The sequence below is a fragment of the Trypanosoma brucei genome, chromosome 11, assembly GCF_000210295.1.
Source record: "Trypanosoma brucei gambiense DAL972 chromosome 11, complete sequence".
Taxonomy (NCBI): domain Eukaryota; phylum Euglenozoa; class Kinetoplastea; order Trypanosomatida; family Trypanosomatidae; genus Trypanosoma; species Trypanosoma brucei.
In genome coordinates this window covers 4,310,628-4,336,596 of record NC_026744.1, presented here as the reverse complement: position 1 = coordinate 4,336,596, position 25,969 = coordinate 4,310,628, and the positions used below count along the sequence as shown (strand labels likewise).

Sequence of the window (25,969 nt, the reverse complement as noted above, 5' to 3'; positions counted from 1 at the left end):
GGTACCCTTCAGAGCCCCGATCCTCATCGACGCCTCACTGCTGACTCCCAGCTGACAACTCAGGGCGAACGAACGGCAGGTGATGTAAGTATTTTTTCTGTGAGTTTTCATGAATATACGGAAAAATCGACTGCTTTTGTGGCAATAAGATGCATCCACTTTGAGTTGCTACTTCAGTGAATAATGGCGGCTGAGTGTTAAGCACGTGGCACTGTGAATGCCGATGCGTTTCTCCGAGGGGAGGGGGCTCATGTGTATGTAGTGACTTGTAGTTATTCTTTAGTTCTGCAAGCTCTGCAAGGTGTAGGAACACAGCATCGCTACTTTTACTGTCGTTCATTTATTAACGGTTGCCCCAGTTTTGAATATGAGTCCACCTCAACGGTTTCGGGAGCACTTTCCTCCCCCCCCCCTCCTGTACCATTTTTTTTTTTGATAAGGTTGTGTGAAAAGACGGATTCTGGGAGATGTTTCGGGACCGGCATGAATTCGTTACAAAGTTTCACAGACGAACACGACAGGCCCCAAAACTCGGGCAAACTCTTCGTACTGTGCGTCAGTAACATGCACAAGCTCTAATTTGCTCTAGGGGTGTCGAGCTATCATGTCCGTATCGAGGAATTCAGAGCTTTTGGAAAAGACATGTCATGCGGCCGTGCTAGTTTTCACGTATGCTGTGGTTTTGCTTACCACTGAGCACCGTATCAGTGCAAGTCAGCACGTCTGTATGTCATGAAGTTTCTATTTGTTCCCGCGTACGAGCACTAGATTCCATAGATTCAGTCGAATACCGATGTACAAGTTGACCGATATACGTTCCCCAATGTCTTTGAGACAGTTGTGTATGCCTAAACTGCTTTATTTCTTGGTAATGATAAGCGTCAATGTGGGGCTCCCGTCTTCCGTTCAGTTGCATCGGCCGAAAGGGATCATACTTTAGATTTTTTTCGAGGGGGTTGGTTGTAGTTGGTCACAACTGTTTGTCTTTTGTACGTTTTCTTTCAATTCGCTTTTGCTCTCATTGCCTTATAGTTTCCGGACTACGTTTAGTATTAGTCGCGGCTAAAAACATTAGATTTGAAAAAATAGTATAACAAACCGCTTCCTTGAATACCTGCCGGACCCGTCATAATGACCGAAACTGATGGGGGGCTTAAGACTGAGGCAGTGCCGTTGAGCCGAATGGCTACGTCCGTTCGTCAGTACGATGAAGGTAGCTGCTCGGTGTTGATCCCACAGGGAGACTTTAACGACTCGGTAACGAATCCCATTATTCATTTGGAGCAACCACCAAGCAGGCATAGTCCGTACGACATGGAGAGCCGAAAGGTTAGCCCCTTTCGTCCCACACCCAGCACTCTCCATAGGATGGACACAACAATTGATAGCACAATAGACGCTGATGCGAATGATGATTCCATCAGCCTTGTTAGCAGACTGTCTTACTCGAGACGAAGGCGCCGGCGCGACTTTTGTGGTCCGGTGGACGCGGCCGAGGAGGAACGACAACGTCAGGAGTTGGAGAAGGCTCTCAAAAACCTAGAGGAGATGCAGCGGGAAAACAAGGAGCGGATGATGAGAATTGGCTCCACGATGGCTAGTACGCATTCGGCACACACCACTGGTAGAAGAGCGTCATACGACGATCAGGGCCCGGAGCAGTACCTTCGCACACAATCCGTAGGCGTGCATCTCACTCGCGAGGTTCTGAGGCTTCAGATGTTCGAGCGTGCGGCAACATCATTAACGGTACCGGATCCCCTCATGGAAGCAATTAACTCCTCGCGACGTCAACGGTGCAAGGGATCTGCTAACAAACTTACATCTCCCAAGACAAAGCGGAACGGCCTTTGGATGGCTTCATCGAACAAAAAGAATGGGGAGTCTCCAGCTCGGCAGTCTCAGTGTCTGGCACCGAATAGTTTAGCAACATGCGCGTCTGCAGAAAGCTTATCAGTCAAGAAAGACGTGAATGCCGGTAAAAACCCGCCAGCGGTGACACAAGTGTTGACTACGTCAAAGGAGTTGGCCGCGGAGCAGCATTATGGCAACGGGAAGGCCACGGTGGCAAATGGTGGTGGTCGTGCTAATAATGGAAATAACCGTGGCATGAATTCCAGTGTTAGCCCTGCATCAAGCAAGGACGATCCACAGGATCAACTTCTTTCCTCCGCTGGTGATGTTAAGAGTGTTAAGAGAGCAGGAAATCAAGGAAAGAGGACAGTTGGTGGCGGCAGGCCGTCTTCTGGTCGCCCGAGTGGTCGCTCTTCCTCACCACCTATTATTATTTTAACTGTTGATGCCCGTCGACATATGGGGGAGGAGGATGCGCGGCGTTTGCTCAGCGCCAAACCTTTAGAGGGATATGAATCCCATTCTCACCTGAGGCACAGTATGGACACTTCCGTACTGTCTAACACGACTGTAAAGCGAGCTGCGCCGCATGCGTCAAAAGCTACAGAGCCGTTTGCACCTATGCCTTCAACCGTCATAGCAGAGAGAGAAAGTGAGAGCAGAGGGAAAGTCACTCCACCAGAGGTGCGGAGAAATCGGCAGACCAGCGAGACGCGAACTTCCCCAGTAAGTACCATTGCACTCACACCAGCGAGTCATGCCGATGGATTTTTAACGCGAGACGAAGTGAATCGCAAAAGCGGAAGCGTGCAGCTCCACTTGCAGACCACACAACAACCCCTGACGAAAAATCAGTCAGCAACGACTACAGCTACGAGTCCACAAGCAGAAAAGAAAAAGAAGGTTTCACAAGCCGGAGTAGCCACGCGCACTCAACAACCGGCTAAGCAGCGTTCCGGGAAAGTTACAAACGCATCATTGAAATCTCCTGGAGGCTCTGCGGGGGATGGCAAGGTTAAACCATTGAGAACGCAGATACAACCGACTGCTGGAACAGCGAGAACGGAGCGTCGCAATGGGGTTGTGCACAGGTCATCTTTTCCGCGGACGGGAGTTGAACCACTCACTCAGCAACGAACCATTATTAATTTTGGAAGTAGCCATAATCAAACAAGCCCTCTGTCCCACGGTGAATCGTCTTACCCAATCTACGACAAGGACGGTCGCCGCGTGAAGAATTCACATTACAAACTCGGACAAACTACGGTTACTAATACTACTACTACTACTGCTACTGCTTCCAACGCCCCTGTGGTTACTGCGACTGCTAATGCCGCCGTTGTGGCTGTGACCACCGTTCGACAGCGTTCCACAGTTGGGAATCTTAAGATTCGTCGGAAAAGTTTCACGTCGTTATCGCCCACAGCGTCGACGGAACGCGAGTCAATGCGTCCATTAGCGACAGACCGCCCTCAGGCAACTACACTCAACACAGTACGATGTGTGGCACCCGCTCAACAGCAACCAACGAAACAGTTAGTGCCGTTCTGTACGGAATGTGGTAAACGTCACCTTGATGATAAAGTGAAATTTTGTGCTTTCTGTGGTCACAAGCGTGAATTGGCTTGACTTTGCGGGGATACGAATATCGTTGATTGTGGTATTTAAAAAAAAAAAGCTGTTTCCCCCCCCCATTTGGGTGTGTGTATGTGTGTGATGGAGATAGGTGAAAGTTCAACTGGCGATGAATAAAATGGTTGGTTAGGTGGCTGTAGATTTTGGATTTTTCTCAAATATTATTATTATTTCCCCTCCCCCCCCCCCCTCGCTTCTTCCCTATGCTGGTCGTAGGATCCCTACTTCATGGCATGAAGGATTGTAAATTTTTTTTCTTCTCCTGTAGCACGTGCTGCTGGTGCGTGAGTGGTTATGCGAAGAATGTCACTCCCTCCTCGGCTTTTCTGCCCTTTTCTTATTTTGCTCTGCGTTCACTCATACTCTCGCTTCTTTTTCCTCGGAAATATATCATGTATGCTTGTGTGTGGCGTCGCTTTCATGTTCATATGTACGTATTTATTTCGTTTCTTCGCACATTCACTTTCAAAACAAACAATCAATCAATCAAAGCGTTTCTCCTTTTGGTATTGTCGTCATTATTGTTGACTCCAATTACAGTTCCTTATCTCTCCCTTCACATGTTCCCATGTTTCTTTTTTTTTTCTTTTTTTCTTTTTTGTTACCGCGCATGTCATATTCCATTTTTTGATTTTCTTGTCCGTGATTCTTTGTTGATTTTTTTTCTGCACGCCAGCGTGCGCGTTCATTCAGCAACTTTGTTCACACTGAGGTGACGATATCGGTTTTATGGCTGCAGGGGAAGGAAAAGAAAAAGGAAATTAAAATAAATAAATAATGCGAATAAATGATTTCCCCCATTTTCGCATATGCTCTCATTTTATCTTTTTACGTGCTGAGTGGAGTTTATGAAGGATGAAAAAGACTGAAAAGAAAGGGCAGCACAGGGGAAAACAAGAAAAACAAAATAAATTTTTTTTAAAAAAATGCCGTTTTTGATCTTATCCTTTCCAAGAGGAAAACACACCGCAAAAGAAGAAAAGGGGAGAGAAGGAGGGCGCGTGTTCTTTTTCTATTCACCTGTTTACATGTATATATAAATATATATATGAATATATGAATAATATATATATATATATATATGTTTATATTTTGTATAACTGCCAGTTACTAAGCGTCTCTGGTTGTGTTTATGTTAGGTGTGTTTGTTATTATATGAAAAAAAAAGAGATGGAAAGGGGACAAAAGCGGGAATAAAAACAAAACAAACTGCAAAAAAACAAAAAAAAGAGATAAATATAAGACAAAATAAAACAAAGCCAAAAAGTGGAACAAGTAAAAGAAGAGAAGAAAAAAGAAAAAAATAGGGAAGTGGTGGAGTGTGGTGGAAGGAGGAGGAGGAGGAGGAATAATTTTTCAAAAAAAAAAACGGAACGAAGCGAAGCGAAAAAAAAAAGAGGGCAAGTGAAGAGGATGTTGATGGGATGGAAATTTTTTTTTTCAAAGTCACTCCTCCTTTCTTTTTTTTTCTTTTTTCCATCCCTCTCTTGTATTTAGTTTTACCCTCTCTCCCTCTCCCTCTCTCTCTCTCTCTCTATATATATATATATATATATATATATAATGAGTAGTCACTGAGCCGGTAATGATGTATTTTGCGGTGAGAGAGGCGGGGTTTAATATCCGGCGTTTTGTGAGTGTGTTGGTTTTGTGAGGGGCGAAGAAAGAAAAAAAAAGAAATAAAGAAGGAAAAATTTGTTGTTTTTTTTTGTGGGGGGGGATCGCGACACATGAGTTAGAGGGAAACAAGCCGCTGGTGGGAAGAAGATGGGGAGGAGGGAGAAAAAAGACAAAGAGGGAAGTAAAAGAAAAGAAATAAAGGAGTTAGGTGGGAGTGCGTGTGTGTGTATGGAGGAAACTACAAGAAAGAAAAGGGAATAAAAATATGAGAGCAAGTGTAACAACATTAAAAATGTAGAAAGAGAAAGAGAAGTCAAAAAGTGTACGGGGGAAATGAATGAAATGAGATAGATGAAAAGGAAGGTAATTAAAATGAAAAAAAAATAGTGATTAAGTTTACAGCACTGCTGGCGGTGTTTATTTCTCAGCGTACATTTGTCCATATGCGCTTGTGTGCATTTCACTGGGTGATAAGAGTAAAGCGATTTCGCAAATGGTTTGTTTTATTTTTACCGACTTATTTGTACCTTTCATTTCGCCATGGAAGGTAATTTTCTGCCGTGTGTTGTTTTCCCATGACCTTCTCTTCTTCCTCCTTCCTATCAAGTTGGTCCCTTCTCTAGAAAGAGAGCGTGCGGGCCAAAGGGGGAAAAATATTATAATAATAATAATGGAGAAGAAAAACAAAAGAAAGATAAGAGTTAAAGAAAAGAGAGGGAATCGGTAATTAAAACGCGGTTCTCGAGGGGAGGCATCAACAAAAAAAAAAGGAAAAGGGAAACAGAAATAGGAAGAAAGAGGATAACAATGATAATCAAAGCGAGAAGGGCGAATCACTAAGGTGGATGAAGAGGAACGGGATAATGAGAGTTAGAAAAAGGGGGAAGAAAAAGAGGGGAGAGGTTTGAAATCTATTTATTTTTGATAGTGGGGCAGGGGTCAAAGAGGAGATATGAAGGTTCATTTCATGTCTATTATACGTGTAGCTCAATTAGAGAAGACCTTAATTTTTTTTTTTTATGTCCTGTTGTTCTGTCGCTCTTTTGTTGTTGTCGTTGTCGATGTTGTTGTTGATTTAATGTCGATGTTGATCTCCCCCTTTCTTTTTCTTTTCTTTTTCTATTTGGTACGTGTTTTGAGGTACGTGGATTTCCTCCGCCCCCCCCCCCCCCCCTCTCCCTCCCTCCTTCATAACGTGTGATTCCTCACGGTGAATTTCCCCCCCCCATTCGTTGCGTAACTGTTACGTTTCAACTCATTGTAGAGGAGGAAGAAGAGGAGAAGGGCGAAGCAACTGCAGGTGCACGTGGTCGTGTGTGTTCAGTGCATCATGTTGTTGTAAGAAGTGCGTGTCCCTTCTCCTCATTCTCGTTTTTTTTTGTTTTTTTCAAATCTCTTTCTTTCACTTCAAGAATACTTTTCCATCTCCTCTCTGTATTGAGCTTCACCAGATTTTCAAGTGAAACAACAAATTGTTCCGCCAAAGCACGTATATATATATATATATATATATACAAACTCTCCGTGCATGCGTCACTTCCCATTTGTGCTGCTTCGTTGTGCTCGTGTGTTTGGATTTCATTAGTGGTGCTTCTTTGCTGCTCCTATTTTTTTATTTATTTTTGTTTCTTCTTCCTAAAACATGCCATTGTGTTCTTATTCCTTTCTTTCCCTCCCCCCTTCTGCGGCCTCCTCTTTTTGCAACGCGGTTTACTGTGTACACCTGTGGCCCAGCGCCTCCGCCGCAATCACCGAAGAAGTAACTTCATCAGTGGAGGGAAATAAAAAGAAATACGCTCTGTGGGCCCGTTTGCTTACGCGTGAGCCGTAAGAGAAACAAAAAGAGAAGGAATCGCATAGGATTTAGTTGAAGTTGCCATGCGCTGCACCACTCTGTTGTTGGCTGCTCCCAAGAAGAAATTGCGTGGGACAGTAATCTCATGGCATCCCTTCGAGCGCCGCGGTTCCATCGTTTGCGCCGAGGATCAGAAGACGTATGCAATTCCTAACGCTCGGGCCTTTGAGACAATTCTACCGACGCAAATACATTCTTTAGTTGGAGCTCACGTCGAGTTTATGGCAATCAGTAGCGCGAGGGAAACCGATAGCGTTATCACACGCAACCGTGTGGACGAGATCACTGCGAAAAGCTACATGCAGCCCACTCCTGTGGACTTTCTTGCCGTCTTCCGCTCAGATACACGGCAAGAGGAAAAAGATACACCCAGTTCCCTTCGGGGAGGAATGAAAGCTACATTACCGGAACGGCAAGCGGTACCAACGCCATTGCAATCCGAGTTGTTTGCTGGGAACATTGTGGTGGACCTTGACAGTCTGTCATTGCTCCCTGACAGCGACCGCAACTGCAACCGTAACCGTAACAGCGATGCAGTGGACATGTGGGAGGCTGAAGATGGTATTTTAATGGGAGGCATTCCAGCCCCGCTTGGCTTAAAGGACCTCCGAAACACCGTTGTACTGGACAGTGATACTAAAGAATTGTTACGCTTACGACGACGATTTGGGGACGAGAAGAAGGCACGTGAAGAACTGGAGAGGCGGCGGCGGGAGCTGAAGGTTGCCGAGGCCCAAAAGAGGACGGTTTTAGCAACGGAGCAAACGGGAATTGTGCTCGCGTGGTCCCAACTGTACCGTAGCGGAGTTGTGTTATGCGATGTGACCGCGCTCCCCGATTCTCCATCCTCCGCCCCTCTTGCAATGGAGGGACCGGAGGGAAATGTTTGTATTATACGCAATGTAGATGCTTTCGACACCGCACTCCCAACGGCTTTGGATTTGGTGGGACGCATTGTCACTTTTAAAAAGGTAACATACACTGCACATCCATCAAAAGTGTTCGCCGAGAACATTACTGTTTCGGGTGAAATAAACTTTGAGGGGGCGCGTGCTAGCGCGGTTGAGGCTAAGGTGAAGGAGTCCGCCGAAGCGCACCAAGCGAAACGGACAAAGCAATTCGGTACGCTGTTTGATGATGCGGCTGACGAAAGCGATGAACCTCTTCCGTCTGGTCCGCTCTATGGTGTGGTCACTCGATGGAGCGGTGGACAGGGCATTATTGAAACGGGGAACAGACGTCTGTATTACATCCGTTCTGCTGCTGATTTTGTGCAGCTTATCGACCAGAAAAGCAGCTCTATTCGAGGAGCTGTTGTGTGTTTTAATGTTGATCCCAAGGACCACCGGAACGCTAAGGAGGTCAGCGTTCTTTCTTTGGCGGTGAGAGATACGACTAGCGCAGCTTCTACCTTGGGGACACGTGACGTGGCGTTTGTGACTGACAGAAGTGTTTCTTGCGGCTCAAGCGGTGTTGAGTGTGCCGCTGTGGTAGCGGAACCTCCGGCTGCAGCAGTTTGGATTGAAGGAATGATAGTCACGTGGTCACCACTGGAGGCGCAAGCTGTTATTGAGGGGGATGATGGTAACCGGTACCTTATACGTGATGGGGAAGAGAATATTGTTGACTATAAGTCACGTAGTCTGTTGCTGAGAAAAGGACGGCGCGTGAGGTTTACATCGGAAGGTGTCACAGGTCGACTTGCGTCCAACGTTACTCTTCTCGATGAGGAGGCGGATGAAGCGACTATAGCTGAGGCAGAATTGCATGAGCGCCAGAGTCGTCTTAGTGACGGTCACGGTGAAGAGGCCATTGCGTCGCCCTTGAGTACGGCCTATTGGATAAGTCGTATGGACAAGGTTGGGTACGACACTGCTGAGGTGAAACGGATGCAAAACAAGGCCATCACCTTCGAGGATGACGACGATGAGGACGACAAATTGCTTGATAGTGAGGACCTCTTCAAGAAGGATCACTGGTTTAACGACCCACGGAAGAACATGCGACTACCAAACAGTGATGTGACAGCGGGTAATCTCGCTCTCATTGGTCCAGCGTCAATGATGAATATTGCAATGAAGGCGCATGATCCTAAGAAGTTGGAAAAGATGAAGAATAAGTACTATAATCGCCTAACGGAACCAATGAAGGAGTATGCGTGGAAGCAAGCGAAGGAGCTCGCACCCAAGTACGAGAAGCGCATCAAGGACGCTCAAGAGAAGGGTGAAGAGCCCCGGTTTTCCTTCTATTAACTCGGTGAAGGAATCAGGAAGAAGATTATTCCATGTCCTACTAGTGAACAGCGTAGCTTTAAAAGGTCACGGCATCGGCAGCGATCCACAGGGCTACGCAATTTTACTGCTTCCAATTGTCGAGAATTAGCTCGTAGTTATCGTTGTTTTACTTGCGTGAGAAGGAAGAGAATGCTTGTCAGCTGACCTTCATGTACGTTTTCTTCCATTTTCCTTGATACCCCCCTTTCCCTACTCTTTTTCATCTCTTATCCAAATGAAAGCTTACTGAGAAGCCGTCTTCTCAGTAGTAAGGTTTGCGGCGAGAAGGGTAGTGGCGAGGGAACGGGAAAGGCTGTGAGGTGTGATTGCGAAGAGAGGGAAAGTGTGTTGAAGGGAATATTAGTTGCGGAAGTGAGTAGACCTCTTATATCAACGATGGTTTCCAAAACGCGGCGGCAGCGACAGAAGCGAAAGAGTGCGATGGATGCCAACGGCGGAGTATTACCTCCAGTCATTCCATCTGAGCGGAAGTCCGTACACCTGAAAAAAACACGGCCCAAGATGAAGGGAAAGATGAAGATCCGCCTCGGCCACGAGTCGCCAGTTGACATTTATGAAGGCTTTGAGGAGCGTAAGGGTGTGCTGTGGCGTTGCCCTACCTGTACTAAGGAATGCCGAGTGATGGGTTTCTGTGTGGATTGCGCAAGTGGCAGAAAGTCTCGTGTTCACACTGGAGTTACGATGTCACGACATTCAACGGCGAAAAAGGAGGTCAGCCTACCCGTCTCCTCAGGTGTAGTGAAGAAGAAACTAAAGTTGAAAAAGAAAGTGAAGTAGCTTTGTCGCATGCGGAGCCGCACGGGGGCGCCACAGCCCCTGTGAAGCGCATTTGCAGAAAGCCAAACGATGTAGTGACGATGACACATGCTCAAACATGTGCTTTGCGCTGTGCACTATAGTGTGCGCAGTTACGTGGGTGATGATTGTTAGATCTGGACTTGTGTTGGCGCTCGTGTGTATGAAGACATCATTACCTAAAGTCGTATGCGGTCCGTTTAAATGTTTTAATATTTACTCCACAACTGCACCATAAGATTGTTCACCCGTTTGGACCACCTCGCTCTTTTACTATAAGCTCCCTCCTATTCGCACCCCTAAAAAAGTACAGGCAACATATACATAAGCTGCTTAAGCGAATTGCTGCAAGTACAGGTATCGTACCTGTCCCGAATTTGTGATTGGAGAGGAGAAAAGGGCGAGAGCAGACAACTTCGCAGTTGTTGTTGTTTTTTTTGCATCTGAAGAAAATGGATGCGTTTTTGGAGTCTCTGAAGGAGGCTCATGAGGAGGTGATGAATGCCACTGGATGGGGTGCGTTTTTTTCTGGAGAGGGACAGAAGTGGAGCATGAGCCCCATAGGTGCATTCCAGCAGTTTCGGAAGGAAGTTGCCGCTTTTATTTCGGCTGTGAATTGGTGGGAACCGTACTTTAGATATCTCGCACTCTTCCATTTGACCGTTGCTGTCACAGTCGTGCTGACGACTTGGAGGGCTTCCATAGATCGCATTTTTGTAGTTACCGTTTTACTTTTGCTCGTAGTGTGGGGCTCGTCGTATTTAAACGAATGGGGGAGCTCACACGCCTCACAGATATTCGTTGAAAAGGGAGCTAATTACTTTGATCCCTCTGGTTTGTTTATCATGGTGACTTTAGACATGCCACTCTTTTTGCTGGTTTTATGGTTACAAGCTCGCGCGTTTTTGCAACTGCTGAGACTAATGGTCGTTGTGAAGCGGAACCAGATAAAGAGGGAGATGGAGAAGTTTCCTTGTGGGAGAAAAGGTGAAAGGCCTGCAGCTTCAAGCAAGAAAAAAACATGACTTGGTTGTGGATGATCGTGTAGGGGGTTTGCACCCCTGTTAGCTCTTACCTTTCCCCTTTGTGACGGTGCTTGTCACTGCACGATTCCTTTTGTGCTCTCACTTTCCGGTTGCAAAAGGGAGGTTATTGTACTGCAAACCTTTATCGGTGTGTCGTGCGCCCTTACATTTTCCTCGTTTTTATGGCGTATGGGTGGCCGCTTATAGCCGTTTATTGTTGGAAGCGTAACTGAGCCCGGCCCGCTATTTTGCCACGCTGGCACTCGTGCGAGTGGCAATCTTCTCTACACTCCTTCCCATTATTGCTAACTGTACTTTACCTCGCCGTTGCAAATTTAGTATAGCTTATCACTCAGTTGGATGGCATGAGTTCTTCATGGCTGTCCTTCGAGCGGTTCATCCACAGCAAGTTTGCCACCATGTGCCGCCGTGGCCTCGTTGTGTTCGGCTTATTCGGTGTAGGAAGTGACTATTATCTCATGCACTACTACGAGGCCTTTGAGCCAAGTGAGGGCAAGTTGTACTACATCGACTGGAGCCCTATTGGGAGGCCGCGTTGTCAGATCCATTTGTTGCCCAACAACAACTATCCCAACTACAGTCCATGGACTCCAAGGAATGGTGATGTCGTGCTTGCGCGAAGTGTGCCACACGAACCTAACTGGATTCAGCTAATTAGTGGAAGATTTGTGGAGCGCGAGACGTGTGGGGTACAGCTTGCTGTGCCTATTGAGGAGGTTCAGGAACGACAGCGACGTGAGGAACGCGGCAAAGAGGAGTTAAAGAAACTTCTTGGGGTAAAAGATGCGACAGATGAGCAGCTATGAATAGCTGTCAAATACGTGCTTGTATGAGGACGCAGAGGCGTTACTGTTATTTTCATCTGTCGTGCTCCTGTGCATCCGTCATGGTGTCGTTCGTTTGATTTTTTTTTTTAAATCAAGAAGTATTCAGGGAGCGTACTACTGTTACGTATTGTTGTGGATGCCTTGCCGACATTTGTTTCTGCCTCTATTTCTTTTTCCGGTTGTTTTTTGCTTTATTCTGTGGGAAACAAAAAATTCCCGTTTCCAACGCACGAACGCACCTGCCGTTCCCTCGTTTATGCTGAAGCCCGCGGTATAACTGGGGTGCAAAGAAAAGCAGAGACCACCAAATCAAGGGGAGCGGTCCCAATCGGGTGATCAAAAAAGTTTGGTGCAGGAGGAGGGGGGCGGAAAGCTGAGGAAAAAAGTGTTTTTTTTTCCTATTGCCAACTTGAAATGGTGATGAGGGCGCATCTTCCTCTTTTGAGTCGTGCTTCAACGCTGGCATTCAACCAGCCAGTGCCGAATAGCACATTTTTCGGCCAACGGAGGCAAAAAATACTCGAGGACTTGCAGGAGAACAAAAACGACAAAAGCCTTGCGGGTCGTGTGGACCCTCAAGTGGCTCCTTTAGTGCAGTTCATCAATGAACACTTTAGTTGCTATGTGACGTCCAGCTCCTGTTCCGGTAGGGTATCACTCTTTCATAAAGGTCAACTATCCGCCGGCTGCCCCATAAACCCACTAGCAGAGGCGAAAGTCTTAAAGGCTGATGCCAATGCTGATATGCACAACCGAAAACGTGGCGCCTTTGGTCAGGGAGCATTGTTTCAATCACACGATCCAATCCCTAATGTGGAGGAGATGATCACGCAGCGCCTGGTACCTGTCTTGGGGTCCTTTGAGGAATGGCGGAGTCGACAACTCCAACTGGAGGGGGGACTGAAGTTAATGCAGGAAAAGAAGCATTTCGACTCACTACTGCACGAGACGGAACTTCTGGAGTTGAAGTTCGAACCAATGATTGTTCATGTTCAGTGCGAGACTCTTGATGATGCCGCGCGGTTGCTTCAATGCGCCAATGAGAGTGGGCAAATGGAGAGTGGAATACTGTCGTGCTCGCGGGGGGCGAACGAGCAGAGGAAAATTACATGCTGCATCACATCGTCATTGCGCGTGGCGCTTCCTTTGTTTGCCCAGGGTTGCTGGCTGTTGGGGCACCCAAAGTTTGACTCTGCGGAGTGGCGTTCACTCCTGACAAATGCATTAGTGCACATGAATGTTTTGTTTGGAGTGAATGAGCAAAGGCGCGGACGGTTTCTGGAGAAACTTCAGAAGCGACTTCTGTAATAGCTAAGGAAAAGATATTATTGTTGTTTCTTTATAGCTTCACCTGCCGAACCATGGAGGCGACTGACCTGTGTGAAAACGAGGAAATACATTTGTAACTCACCTTATCATTACGACTTAACAGTTTGGGATTCACCTTCGGAGAGAAGCGATTTCGATCGCTTAAAGTCTCACGACTGACGACGAGTGGCAAACCTGAAGGCGGGCAGCATGTTTTACAATGTGCTTGAAGGGCTGTTTCGGGTGTTATGACATCTGCTTGATGCCCACGTTTACCATTTCGCTCTGCCTACATCTCCGGGGCGTGAGTTAAATAATGGACTGCGGGGTTCTTTACCGAAGCCGAGTGGTTTATAGTTTCCATGCGGTAGCACCATGACGCAGCAGCTGGTGATGCAAAATATATATATATATATTATGCCTTTTGGTTTCCCGCTCATAGGAAAGGCACGGAATTTTGGTGCCACTGTGAGGCGGCTGCTCAGCATCAGCATGTGTGCGTAGGTGTGTGTGTGGGGGGGGGCAACCGGTTGAGACATAGCATCGCGTTTTGTGACAAAAAAAACGAAGAATTCGTAGCGTTTAATAATTCTTTGTTGTTGTCGCGCTAACAAACGCTAATGGAAACTTAAAAAGAAAGCAAGAGCGGGATGGGTAGTTGGGACATCCTCTGTCATGCCACTTTTTTACGGCACGATTTTTTTCTTCACTTTCTCATTTTTGTATACTAAATTGAGTGTTTTTTTTTTAAATATTCTAGGGCTTTTTTCTCGCCCCGAGGGATCAAAAATTTAGGAATGGAATCCGTCTCATGGAAATTGTATGACAACCAGCATGACCTCAGCGGGATCCTTACGTTGGCGGCACGATCTTGTGTGGACTCCCGCGCCTTGCGGCCCATTGAATATCTCGCAGCGTATTTTAGCACGAAATGCACGGGAGACGAGATACGAACTCTTTCAGCACACGTGATGTTCGCACCAGGAGGCTGCCGTGTACTGCGTATTATTTTGCGCCTGCTAAATGGTATGGAGGTGCAGTCATCTGCCTTGTTGTCAGCGAGTCAGAAGCTCGGTGATAGCTTGGTTGAGCATACGGTTGATCCAGCGGTAATCCATGAGGTGTTGCAGGAAAGTTATTTCCCCCGACTTGTTCCGTGTAGGGCCTGTGATCAGCGGCAATTTGACGAAATTTTATCGCGTGTGGCAGCGACACCTGATTTACCAAATGTGGGTACGGCTGTTGTACATGCCCTCAGTGTTGTTGCATCCGCTGCGGCCTCACGATGCACATCAACACCCGCTTTCCAATACCTTCGTAAGACATTTGGGCTACTGACTGATGTAGAAACCTTTTCCATGCCACAGCTGTGCATTGATTTCTTCGGTCCTGAGAACGTTGCGACTGCCCGGGTTGCACTGAAGAGTGTTCTTATTCTTCCTTGCATGCCAAACGGGACTGTGAGCCATGAGGTCATGCAGAAGATATTTGCGGCCTTCAATCATTTCCGCAAGGTGCACAACGCTGCAACCCGAAGCGACGGATCACTCGTATTCAGCACATTTGACAACATAACGGATGCAATCAATTTAGCCGATGAGGTCCTGCGTGCTGTTGAGCTTAGGCCGCAAACCGATGTGTGTCTGGGCCTTCGTCTAGCCGCACCAGCCACCAGAACACAGAAGGAGGCTAAAGATGGTGGGGAGGTTTTCTACTCCATGTTCCCCGGTGAACAAGATATCACAGGGTCGCAGCTGGCTGAGTACGTGCGAGAGCAGGTCCAAGCAAGCGCGAACTTGGTGGTTTATGTTGAGGATACCCACTGTGATGTCGATACGATCGGACTGCGGCGACTTCATGCCACGATTGGGGGCACAGCTGTGTTCTCTGGTTATGACCTCTACCGTCGGTCAAAGTACGAAAAGGTAGAACAGGGGCTTGACGAACTGTGGACGTCCAATGTGGTGCTTGAGGCAAGTGCTATTGGATCTCTTTCTGCGCTGTGCGACAATGTGCGGATGGTGCGTCGGCACGAGGGCTGCACAATCGCACTAGCGCCGCAGAACTTAATGCACAACGTGGCCTTTGCTGTGCACCTTGCTGTGGGCGTGGGAGCGCGGTTTCTGTGTGTTGGGGGGCTGATGGATGTTGTGCAATGCGAAGTGGTTTCGCAATATTTGTATGTGCAGGATGAATTGGAGCAATCAAGACTACTTTTAGAAGAGGCACCGAAGCCTCCATGCGCCGTGCTCCCGGATGCACCAACAGATACGGTGCCGGAGATCAAGCGGCGCTTGGATAAGAAGAAGCGCAAGAAGTGAGGGATGACACGACCTGGCTGTGTAACGCGGAGTATGTTAGCATTTCCCTACGAGCATGTAAACTTGTGTCGTACGCTAGCTGGCATAATTTCCCCCCTTTTTTTCCTCCTCCATCAGCTGCTCCCCTCGTTGCTACTCTGCTGGCCCTGTGTACCGTTATTCCCTTCGTTTCTTTCTTTCTTTTTTCCTCTTATTGTTAATTTGTCTATCAAGGTGTAAGACTGTGGCAACCACGCTGCTGTGCTTTATTTGGCAGGGTGCACACGCGTCTTGTCATCTTGAATGTTACATTAAGTGTAGGGTGGAGACCGGTTTGAATGCTGAATTGTTAATTCAGAGCCTGTGCTGAAGGCTGCCGCCCACAGCACTTCAGTGTTCTTCAAGTTTCCCACCCTCCTTCTGTGAAGAGGGATGTGCACGAAGGACATCCATCGGATAGTAACAAAACACAATGCCAGTAAATCTGGATCCTTACACGCATCAAATAGTGGAGCTGAGAACTATACCCATTTCCTCCAATTTCATCTTCTTCCCACCTCTTTCATATAATATATATATGCATAGGAAGGTAATAGACTCAGTAAGGAATCACGTAACGTCATGTTGTTCCGCACCGTCAAACTTCTGCGCGTGAGCCCCTTTTCTGTTTTCATGAAGGACCTGAAGAAAACGGGGGAGCTCCGCAACATGTCGTTGGCTAATGGTGCGCGAGTTGCTTCGCGTATGTACCGCAACTTGACTCCCTCCCAGATGCGATCACTCCAGGAGCGGGCCAGCAAAATTACGTATCCTGCTCTCAAAGCATTCAACGATTTTCAGCGCCGTGAGTGTCGCAATCTAACCCACATGACGAATGCGGAACGGCAGCGTGTTGTTGGCGAGATGTGGAGAAAGTCGGCCAAGCGGAGGGAGCTACAGCTCAAGAAGATACAGGCGAAGAGCAGGGAGAGGCGCGAGGAGCGAAAGCTTCGCATGCAAGACGAGATGAAAAAGAGGTTATTCCCGACAGTGAGGAAGTATAGAATCCACAAGGTGGACCCAGCCGACATTAAACGCCCCGGATTCCCCGATATTACGGCATCCAAGAAAGTAAAGGGGGGTACTATGAGCAAGAAAAGCGACAGGAACAGGGGTACCAACAAGGGTAAGGGTGTTGGCACTGGCAAAGTTGTCAGTATGGGCAAGAGCGCCGTTAGAGACAAGATTGCCGGTACGAGCAGGTCAGCCAATGTAAGCAGGGTTATCAACACGGGTCGGGGCGCCATCAAGGGTAAGATTGCCAGCGTACGTAAAGCTCCCAGTATGAGTGAGAGTATGAGTAAAAGTAAGGGAAAACTGACCTCTCCTAGTAAAGGAGCTCCAGTGAACCTCATGAAGGTGAGGGGGAGGGTACCGGCTGCAGGGAAACCCGGTCTGAAGGAGGTAACCAACGAGAGGAGAGCGACAAGAGGTTCGCAAACAGTGAGGGACGTGATCATTGGCAGGGATGCAAAACGCCGTCTCGCGGTGTCGAGGGGCGTCAAAAACCTGAAGAAGAATAAAGAGAGCAGGAAGCCACCCGTGAGGAGGCGTTAGAGTATAGAAAAACATGCAAACAACAACAAGGAACAAACAAGAAACGAAAGTACTGAACCTAAATCCAGGCAAAGTCAAACCGAAAGAGGCACTAGATCGTGGGGGAAATGAGGGCAAATAGTGAAGTTGCTAAACATAGAAAAGAGAATGCAACAGCTCTTCCAGTGCATACTACGGTGGAACCTAGTAGCGGAAGTGATCATTGCTGGAGCGCAAAATGTCTCGGTCTTTAGAAGTCGGCATTGGGGAATATAAAAGGAAGTTCCTCCTTCACGCTCTCTTCAGACCTCTTGTTCCCCATATTTCTCCCTTACACACTTCATTCCTTTCTTCACTTTGATAAAAGATTCATTTGTTTACTTATTTTTTCGTATTTTGTTTATCACAATCCCTTATTTATTTTTTTGCCCTTTAGTTTTGCGCTCTGCCCCCCCCCCACGCACTCTCTTTTCCCCACCTCTCCACTGCCACGTTTGGATTCCTGCGGGATGCAACCTGGTGGACACCATTATGTGTGAAGCAGCAAACTACACACACACGAAAAAAAAAAGAAAAAGAAAATACAGAAAAGGCGTGTTGGAGTTGAAAACAAAGTGATAGAAGTAATGGAACAACAACGACAAAAAAAACAACAAAAAACGAAGCGGAGGTAACCAAAGGCAACTGTAGAGGGAGAGGGGAGGGAGTCCCGCTTCAGCACTCAAATTGTGTCGACAGTTCAGGCAGAGGCAACGACGCGGTGAGAGGCGTTCAAGCGTCTGCCAATGAAAAGTAAGCGGGGGCGGGAGTGAGGTGTGAGAAATTGGAAGGGAATACGTGGGGAGGGAGAGAGGAGAAAATGTTGAATAGGGAAACGCAATTCTGTAGTGTTTTCGTTTCCATGTTCTCGTCGTTGTTGTTAATTTTCATTCTCTAGCCTTCTCTCCATATGCACACTGCCTTTCATGCGCACCCACCTTCAAATGCGTGGGTTATCCGCGGTTGAGCAACGGTGATGTTACCTTTCCACTTTTTGTCTTTCATTCCTACTTTTTGTTTGTTTGTGTTTTCTTACTTATTTTTTTTTTCTCCACTTCGCGGACCGTCCGCATCAGGTATACACACAAATACAGTCGCTTGCGTATCCCTGAAACCTAACCTGAACTGTAGTACATCTAGAAAACAACACTAACGGGAAAGCGAAAAAAGAGGTAAATATTCAAACGCTAAGAGTGAGGGAGAGAGAGAGAGAGCCATCGGAAGAGTGGGGACAACTAGCGGTGAGGGGGAAAAATCATAATTGCGGTGCCGCAGTTGTTTACTTTTATAGGGGGAAAAGGATGTCTGGCCGGGACTACTTCTCCATCACCGACCCCGTTCAGCGTGAACAGGCACGAATGATGATCAGCAAATTGCAATCAAAGATTCTTTACAGTGACAAGTACTACGATGATGAATATGAGTACCGTCATGTCATTTTACCGAAGGACTTCTCACGGCTGGTTCCGCGTGGCCGTTTAATGGAGGAGTCGGAGTGGCGTCAACTTGGCGTCCAGCAGTCGGTGGGATGGCGGCACTACATGTTGCATGCCCCAGAGCCGCATGTGTTACTATTCAAGCGGCCCAAGACACAATAGATGATACAAGAAGGAAGGAGCTGCGGATCGTATGTACACACATAAGAGGAGAGCATAACATGACATGCACACGCATATATATATATATATATATATATACTTCCACCAGCTCTCTTCTTTCCTTTGTTTTTGTTTTTGTTTTTTGCTTTATCCCTTGCTCCCTTTTAGTGCCTTCTCATTTCTATTTTGTCACATTAGCATGGGAGAGGAGAACGTACGGATGGAGAGGAGGAAAACACTCACACATCTGGGGGAGACTTCGCAAAGAAGAGCACATTAACTTGAAGTGTCGTCGTTTTGCCGTTAGTGTTGTGTCGGGAGCTTCCCTGCCTTTTTATTTACTTTTTTTTTATTTGAAAAGGTGGGGGAGGACAGTTGCGGTTGAGAAAGTTACAGTGGTTCAAGTGGCGCAAAGCTTCAATAGGGGAAGCGATAAGATAACCGAATAGTCGGTTTGATTTTACTCTATTAAGAGCGAGGGTTTGTTGGCACAAATGGAAATATGCGCCACCGGTGTCTCCCTCTTAATTTACCCTACACATTCACACTATTGCACATAGAAGGAGAGAAGAAAGTAAGGCTACGCATTTTGGCTGCGTAAGTAACACAGAAAGTACATTCATGCCCAGTACACATATTTCTATATATATATATATATATATATATATATATGTGTGTGTGTGTGTTTGTGTGGACGCGCGTTTTTTTTTTCCTCTTTGTGTTTTGTTCGTTTCGGTTCTTTACAACATGCGTTATATAGAGGATTTGGACAGTGAAGCTGCTGCACGCGCAATACGTTTCGCTTTACTGGTTCGGGACAGCCGTGCGGATGGAGATGCTTCAAGGAAAAGGAAAAGGGACGTAAAGTGTATGCCGCGCGCACATGCGGACACCGATACCGTGGGCTATGGAATGTCAGTTTATTTGCCCTTCTCTTTATTCTTCGTTTTTGACTACACGTTGTGTTGACACTTCCTGCGTTTTCTGCTATTTGTATGGCAGCGTGACTCTCTCTCTCTCTCTCTCTTTATCTTTGCTTTCCTTTCTCTTTCTAATATGAGTTGCATGCCACCCATCAGTGTCTAGATTCTTGTTTTGAATATGGAAAGGAAAAAGGGAGTCAAATAAGAAGACATGTGTGTACTCTTTCGGAGGGTTTGCTGTTCATCATATGCAGGCAAATATATATATATATATGTTCAAATATGTCTTTGTGCATGTGTATCCGTGCAGAAGCATGCTCGTTTTCACAGGTGAAAAGGGATCTGGCCCTAAATCCGGGGTGGATTTGGCGGGGTATGTTTTATTGCTCTTCCCATGCCGTACACCTTCTCATTTTAACACATCGAAACATATCAATTGAATTGTTGTGTTCAGTGTGTGGAGAATTGATGCAACAGAAATATGAAGATGGGAAAAGGAAGGAAGGAAGGAAGCGCGTGCGCCGCTACCGGCGAATGTGTGCGTGCGTATGCGTGTATGTGTATGTATGTGGTGCCCAGTATTTTCTTTTACTCTTGGGGTGGACCCGCATCGGCATGGAAACTTGTTCGTTTCTGTCATGTGTTGTGCTATGAAGCCCTTTACTGTATCGTCTAGTTGCTACTACCAAGTCTTGCACTTTTTTATATTTATTTATTATTTTTTTTGTTTTGATGGGAAAAAAAATAACAAGTAGTCACTGAAAATATCCCGTATTCCAGCGTCATCAGTTCGTTGGCATTGGGGGTAGTATTAGGCGGTCATACTTAGTTCCCCCCCCCTTCTGTCTGTATTGCTGGGTTCCAAATTATTCTCTTTAAATTTCGTTTGCGCAATGCTTCCAGGCAAACGTAGCCGGTACATTGCCGTTGCATCACTACTGCCACTTTCAGGACTTTGCTACTGGCTGCTGCACTGGTGGAACAGGCGACAGAAGGGAGTGGGTAATGGTGCGGCAACTGAGGAAACCGATAGTTCTTCCAGTGCTGGCACCACCACATCAAGTGCTTCTTCTGACTGCGAGCTGGAGGAAAATGAACGGCCCAAGTACCACGAGATGCTCATGCAAATGAAAGCCAGAGGAAATGAATTCTTCCAGGAAGGGCAGTATGAGGCGGCGCTTGAGGCCTATCAGAACTGTATCGATGCATGTTCAGCACTTGGTTCACATGATGCAGTAGCAGTAGAGGTGGACCATGTCGTACGGGTAAATGTTATTCTCGTATTCTTGAAGCTTAAGCGTCCGGAGGAGGCGCGTATGCTTGCCACATTCCTTTTGCAGGACGAGGCGTGCCCTGTTCGAGGGGAGTTAAAGGTAAAGGCACTTTATAGACGTGGTCTTGCAAGTCAAGATATTGGAGATTTAGAGTCAGCACTCTGTGACTTTCGTGCAGCGGTTGAATGCTCTCCGGGGCAGAGCAACCCCGCGGCCGAAAGGGCAATCGCGGGACTCATGAAGGGGAGTAGCTGATTGTCGGGCAGTTGGTTTTGGTGATTTTCGCGTCGAACACCCTAATTTGCTCCGTAGCTCATTTTGTTGATTATGTGGCTGTTGTCGCTTGGATACCTTGGATTCCCCTCACCCCCCCTTTTCACAATTAACACTAAACGCACACGTACCGAAGGTAATTTGTGGCGCACATTCTTTTCTTTTTTTTCATCTTCTCAAATCCTACGCTATTCTTCCACGACGTGGTTTTATCATTCTTTCTTTTTTTCTTCTTTCATTATCTTCGCCATTGAACGCACTTTTATTGCGTGCGTTTACCTACTTCACTTTCTGCTGTATCATGCAGAGTGACGTGGTGCCCTGTTTGGTTTGCAGCGCTGTATCGTGACTCGCACCTGATCACCATCCAAATCGCCCCTATACCCTGGTCGCGATAACTTTCGGTTGTGTGCGCGACAGGCCGGTTGATAAACATTTTACCCAGCGCTGGTTTATCGCTTGAGGTAACGACGCCTCTTTGTTGCTCTGAAAAATCTTGGCGTGAGGTTAACGTCATCACCACCGGTAGTGGGATATCACGCGTCTTTTTCTCGAGCGTAGGAGCAAATGTTAACGCCCGTGTTCGTTTGCACGCAAGATGACTCCTTCGTCATTGTAGCGATCACTCTCTCCGCTATGTGCAAAGTGATGGGAGCAGCATTTGATATCACCAGACTCCAGTTTACGTTTCATTGCGCACCATATTACCTACGGTTGAAGTTTGATCAACCCATTGCAGAGGGACGCGGGGAACGGGCAACATTTGACATTGCCTCATCCCTTTTAACCGTGTACATACCGAAGGAAAACCGTGGTGAGGTTTTTACAAACCTTGACAATCCTGCGTATCTTATTGCAACGGATATGGAGCGGAGGCGGCTCGTGCAGCTTGTGGGAGGCGTTTGCTCCGCCGTACGAGCTGAGAATGAAGCGGCTAATGAAGAAGAAAGAGAGTGTGGAGATGATGAGGGAGAAGACACTGAGTTCCGACAGAGACTTCAAGCACCGCGTGAGCACACCATTGATTTGAAGGAGGGCTTAGGCGATTACGGCTTCGCGCCCAGTTTCCACGGCACGTTCGCTGCGCTTGATGCCGATGTAGTGGCTGACATTCTTGATCTGCCGTGCAACCCGGATAAAACGACAGGGGAGCAGCGGCGGCAGCTCCGCACCCAGCGGGAACAGGAGGATTTTGACGAGGACGCGGTTCTTCTAAGTTTTGAGGACGCTGAAGGTGATGTTGAGTGCCTGCTGCGTTATGTGCCCCAGCACCAGAGGGACTACATGAATGCCCTTGATGCAGAAGGCATTCGTTACGTCCGACCAGCAACGGCGATGGAAACAGTTTGTTGCCCCGTGAATAGTGATAACAGTGGCGACAATGGTAGCGTCTGTGTTAACCGTTCCGATATGCTGGAGGAGGAGGATGTTGTGCTTCCGGACGGCAGTGGTTTGGTAAATATATGGGCTGGTAACATCGCGGACTTTAAGCGGCCACTCATTGAAGAGGTGCAACCGACGGAGCCGAGCACGGAAGATCACGAAGCTGCCCATGCAGCTGCTTCCAGCGTCCCAGGCACGAGTGGAGAGAATTCCACCATGAGTTCCAAGTGCCTCGCAGTTCCGCAGCGGCGCCCGTGCGCAAACTTTACAACGGAAGAGCAAGCTGTGCTCCTGCGAATAACCGCGCCACGGTTGCTGTTTCCCCCCGTTGCTAGTGCAGTTAACGCGTTAACTTTGGACATTCTCTTGGCTGAAGCGTACGACGATATTGTAACAGAGGGAGCGGGCTGTAGCGAATCACTATGGAATGTGTGCAAGTTAAGTCCAGCTCTTTCTTGGCTTGACTCCCCCAATACCGTCTACGATGCCTGTCTAGCCTTCGCCCGTCGCGTCCTTGTTTACCCACTGCACCGTAATTTCGCACTTGTGCAGCGTGCATTTTCATTGGTTGGCATCCGTTTGCTCTTAGGGAAGTCTTATGTCATCAAAGCGCTTTTGCGTGTACGTGACATTCTCGCCCACGCCGAGCACCGCCATGTTCTCGTGACACTGTTCATGTCCCCGCTTATTGGGTATTGGATGAATGTTCAAGATGTTGACAAGCGACTAGCGCAGCTGGCACTCGAAATGCATGGACATGTCACTCGCACCGCACCCGAGTGGGAAACAGTCCCTCCAGCACCTCATACGGCACTTCTTCTGCAGCAGAGGCGTCAACTGTTTCCTTTGCACGTTCTCAACTTAGGCCTCCCAATTTCGTGATGCATGGAGGTTTCAGTACTTTTTAACCGTTTTGCACACAAACCGTGAGGATAAAGGTGAAGCGAAGCCGATGTTGAAAACTTTGGATAACTCCTTACGGGGTATGGCACCTGTTTCTGCTTGTGTGTATATGTAGCGGGCGGAAGAGAGAAGCAGAGCTTTTTGTTGTTGTTGTTGTTGTGATCTGCCGTTTCCTTCTGTGTACATCACTTCACATTCCCCTTTTTTGTCGTTTTATCCGACCAACTGAACGTGTAAATCTTCCTTCTCTTTGTACTTGTGGTGTTGCGTATTAATTTTATTTCGCGCGCTGTGGGCAGCTTCTCCTTTGTGTCTGCTTGGATGTCACGCCTAGTTCATGCGCATTACCTTTTGTCTTTCTCTTCCTTCAATAACCGACTGAAAAGGCGAAAAGAGTTGACGTCTCCCGCGATTGGGTGTGGTGGTGGCAACTGCCGCACGCCGGTGAGTGTCTAACGGAAGGAAAGCATGAACAATTGTACACCGGTAGAAATCGCAGCGAGTTTCTTTTCGGCCTATGGTGACCCACGAGCCACCTCAATAGACTTCTCCCTTGACGGAAAGTATTTTCTGTCTACCCATACGGATGATGCGATGAGGCTTGTAGACGTTACCGAAATTAAACACAAGGAGACGATCGCCCTCAACACTGTGGGTTTGTGGCGCGCCCGTTTCACGCAATCGAGTGGCGTTGTGTGCTTAGCTTCACATCGCCCATGTGATGGCCATTTATATCTTCTCAATCTCAACACTGCGCAGCTTTTTGCTTCCATGTCATTTGTAAGTGATACTGTGCCAGTTGTGCCTGCAATCCCCAATCGTCCGGCATACACCGCTATAGCGCAGTCTCCATGCAACGATACGATCGCCGCCGTGTTTTCCGCTCAGGGTCGACTGCTTCTTTTCCATCCCCTCATTTCGGGAGCGGTAGCGGCTTCAGCAGAAAACACATTCATTGGTGGTGGTGGCGCTATTTCTTTTAGTCCTGAAGGAACGCAGTTGTTAGTTAGCGATGATTCATGTGTTCGCGTGTACGACTATCGTAAACTCTTCTCTGGGCCGCTGCTTACATTGCAGCACAACAAAATGTTACCCCACTGCGACTCTTGTGGGGAACGTCGTTGTATCGGGATGGATATTGGGAGCGGGGGCGAAGAATTGCTCCTAACTTACGAGTGTGGTGGAGTTCTCTTGTATGACCTGAGGCAAAATGCCGTACGAGGTGCAAATTTTGGTATTAAGGGAACCATTGACGGGATCAATTCAAGTTGTTCCGTTGGTGCGAGATATGTTCACCCATATTTAGGCCACTCGCCCGTGGTTCAGTTGGATTCCACATCAGGGAAAGATACAAGGTTACTCGTATATCATGGTTCTCGGGCAAAATCGCGATGGGGATCATTACGTTATGAAATTCTATGCGTAGCTGATGGGGATCCCATTGCCATGAGTGTCAATCCTCAATATTCGATGGTGGCAACGGCAGCGGGAGGAGTTACGTGGTGGTCTTTTCCTCCACGGTAAATCGCTGTTTGGTTTTCTGCTTTGTTTTGTTTTTGAAACCATGAAGAAGAATGGAAAAAAGGGGGGAGGATGGATTTTTTCTTTTTCTTTTTCCCATGTGCTAGTGTGTGTGTATGTGTATGTGTTGTTGTTTTCTTTTAAACGAAAAAAAACACAAAATGAGTACTTCTCAACGTTTGGCAAGCGGTGAAGGTTTTTTTATTTCGGAGGGGTTTTTGTTTACTTTTAGGGAATTGGTGGAGAAACAAATGTGTCAGTAGGATGGGTGAAAAAGGAAAAATGCGGGGGAAAATGAGATGAACAAAAAGTGTAAGGAAGTTACTTCATTTCTTCTTTCTTTGTGCTTTTTTTTAAAAAAAAAAGAAACTGAACTACATTTATTAATCATAACTTTTCTATCTTCCTCATATTCGTTGGGCCACGCGTTGGCACATCCATGGTTTTTTTCTTTCTTTCCTTTCGGTATACAACAAAAATCAAAACAGAACGCCCAAATGCAGATGCCTTCCCTTTTCACACGTACGATAAGAAAAAAAATTAAAGTTTTTTACAAAAAAATCTACATGCAGAAGAGAACGTATAAAAACATTCAGAACAATAAGTGGGCATGCGCGCTTCCAAGCATATACGTGTATATTTCTTAATTTATTTGTGTGATGAAATATATTTGTATTTGATTTCACTTGTGTATGTATCCGTTTGTGTTTGGAAATGTGCATGCCCATTGGTAGCAGTGAATGTTTTGTTTTGTTTTGTTCTACCGTCAATGTTTTCCTTAACTTTTGCTTTATTTTTGTTCCTTTGTTCATGTTTGTTTGTAATTAAAGCCATGCTACCGCCTTTTGGCATATTAAATTTATATCACTGAAAAGCGCCTCACTTTTTTTGTTCGTTTTTCACGCTTTTCGTCTCTCTCGCGTTTCTTATCCTTATTGTTGTTATT

General features: G+C 46.9%; 14 protein-coding genes across 14 annotated transcripts; 13 read left to right on the top strand and 1 right to left on the bottom strand.

Moving 5' to 3' along the window:
* Window positions 1-34: 34 nt before the first annotated feature.
* Window positions 35-340, bottom strand: TbgDal_XI18520 (hypothetical protein, unlikely; the record flags this gene model as incomplete). The annotated part of the gene is made up of 1 exon (XM_011782694.1): window positions 35-340. The coding sequence occupies one exon, from the start codon at window positions 338-340 to the stop codon at window positions 35-37; it is 306 nt and encodes a 101-aa protein (XP_011780996.1).
* Window positions 341-1,131: 791 nt separating this feature from the next.
* On the top strand, window positions 1,132-3,483 carry TbgDal_XI18510 (hypothetical protein, conserved; the record flags this gene model as incomplete). Its single annotated transcript, XM_011782693.1, has 1 exon — window positions 1,132-3,483. The coding sequence occupies one exon, from the start codon at window positions 1,132-1,134 to the stop codon at window positions 3,481-3,483; it is 2,352 nt and encodes a 783-aa protein (XP_011780995.1).
* A 3,504-nt stretch (window positions 3,484-6,987) lies between these two features.
* TbgDal_XI18500 (hypothetical protein, conserved) lies at window positions 6,988-9,216 on the top strand (the record flags this gene model as incomplete). Its single annotated transcript, XM_011782692.1, has 1 exon — window positions 6,988-9,216. One exon carries the CDS (start codon window positions 6,988-6,990, stop codon window positions 9,214-9,216), a length of 2,229 nt encoding a protein of 742 aa, XP_011780994.1.
* Window positions 9,217-9,633: 417 nt separating this feature from the next.
* Window positions 9,634-10,035, top strand: TbgDal_XI18490 (hypothetical protein, conserved; the record flags this gene model as incomplete). Its single annotated transcript, XM_011782691.1, has 1 exon — window positions 9,634-10,035. The coding sequence occupies one exon, from the start codon at window positions 9,634-9,636 to the stop codon at window positions 10,033-10,035; it is 402 nt and encodes a 133-aa protein (XP_011780993.1).
* Window positions 10,036-10,505: 470 nt separating this feature from the next.
* On the top strand, window positions 10,506-11,078 carry TbgDal_XI18480 (hypothetical protein, conserved; the record flags this gene model as incomplete). The annotated part of the gene is made up of 1 exon (XM_011782690.1): window positions 10,506-11,078. One exon carries the CDS (start codon window positions 10,506-10,508, stop codon window positions 11,076-11,078), a length of 573 nt encoding a protein of 190 aa, XP_011780992.1.
* A 365-nt stretch (window positions 11,079-11,443) lies between these two features.
* TbgDal_XI18470 (hypothetical protein, conserved) lies at window positions 11,444-11,905 on the top strand (the record flags this gene model as incomplete). The annotated part of the gene is made up of 1 exon (XM_011782689.1): window positions 11,444-11,905. One exon carries the CDS (start codon window positions 11,444-11,446, stop codon window positions 11,903-11,905), a length of 462 nt encoding a protein of 153 aa, XP_011780991.1.
* A 435-nt stretch (window positions 11,906-12,340) lies between these two features.
* TbgDal_XI18460 (hypothetical protein, conserved) lies at window positions 12,341-13,234 on the top strand (the record flags this gene model as incomplete). Its single annotated transcript, XM_011782688.1, has 1 exon — window positions 12,341-13,234. The coding sequence occupies one exon, from the start codon at window positions 12,341-12,343 to the stop codon at window positions 13,232-13,234; it is 894 nt and encodes a 297-aa protein (XP_011780990.1).
* Window positions 13,235-14,031: 797 nt separating this feature from the next.
* TbgDal_XI18450 (enolase, putative) lies at window positions 14,032-15,555 on the top strand (the record flags this gene model as incomplete). Its single annotated transcript, XM_011782687.1, has 1 exon — window positions 14,032-15,555. The coding sequence occupies one exon, from the start codon at window positions 14,032-14,034 to the stop codon at window positions 15,553-15,555; it is 1,524 nt and encodes a 507-aa protein (XP_011780989.1).
* A 600-nt stretch (window positions 15,556-16,155) lies between these two features.
* On the top strand, window positions 16,156-17,130 carry TbgDal_XI18440 (kinetoplast DNA-associated protein, putative; the record flags this gene model as incomplete). Its single annotated transcript, XM_011782686.1, has 1 exon — window positions 16,156-17,130. One exon carries the CDS (start codon window positions 16,156-16,158, stop codon window positions 17,128-17,130), a length of 975 nt encoding a protein of 324 aa, XP_011780988.1.
* A 1,319-nt stretch (window positions 17,131-18,449) lies between these two features.
* Window positions 18,450-18,746, top strand: TbgDal_XI18430 (cyclin dependant kinases regulatory subunit,putative; the record flags this gene model as incomplete). The annotated part of the gene is made up of 1 exon (XM_011782685.1): window positions 18,450-18,746. One exon carries the CDS (start codon window positions 18,450-18,452, stop codon window positions 18,744-18,746), a length of 297 nt encoding a protein of 98 aa, XP_011780987.1.
* Window positions 18,747-20,562: 1,816 nt separating this feature from the next.
* Window positions 20,563-21,198, top strand: TbgDal_XI18420 (hypothetical protein, conserved; the record flags this gene model as incomplete). Its single annotated transcript, XM_011782684.1, has 1 exon — window positions 20,563-21,198. The coding sequence occupies one exon, from the start codon at window positions 20,563-20,565 to the stop codon at window positions 21,196-21,198; it is 636 nt and encodes a 211-aa protein (XP_011780986.1).
* A 585-nt stretch (window positions 21,199-21,783) lies between these two features.
* On the top strand, window positions 21,784-23,481 carry TbgDal_XI18410 (hypothetical protein, conserved; the record flags this gene model as incomplete). The annotated part of the gene is made up of 1 exon (XM_011782683.1): window positions 21,784-23,481. One exon carries the CDS (start codon window positions 21,784-21,786, stop codon window positions 23,479-23,481), a length of 1,698 nt encoding a protein of 565 aa, XP_011780985.1.
* Window positions 23,482-23,970: 489 nt separating this feature from the next.
* Window positions 23,971-25,026, top strand: TbgDal_XI18400 (hypothetical protein, conserved; the record flags this gene model as incomplete). Its single annotated transcript, XM_011782682.1, has 1 exon — window positions 23,971-25,026. The coding sequence occupies one exon, from the start codon at window positions 23,971-23,973 to the stop codon at window positions 25,024-25,026; it is 1,056 nt and encodes a 351-aa protein (XP_011780984.1).
* A 296-nt stretch (window positions 25,027-25,322) lies between these two features.
* Window positions 25,323-25,670, top strand: TbgDal_XI18390 (hypothetical protein, unlikely; the record flags this gene model as incomplete). Its single annotated transcript, XM_011782681.1, has 1 exon — window positions 25,323-25,670. One exon carries the CDS (start codon window positions 25,323-25,325, stop codon window positions 25,668-25,670), a length of 348 nt encoding a protein of 115 aa, XP_011780983.1.
* Window positions 25,671-25,969: the final 299 nt, after the last annotated feature.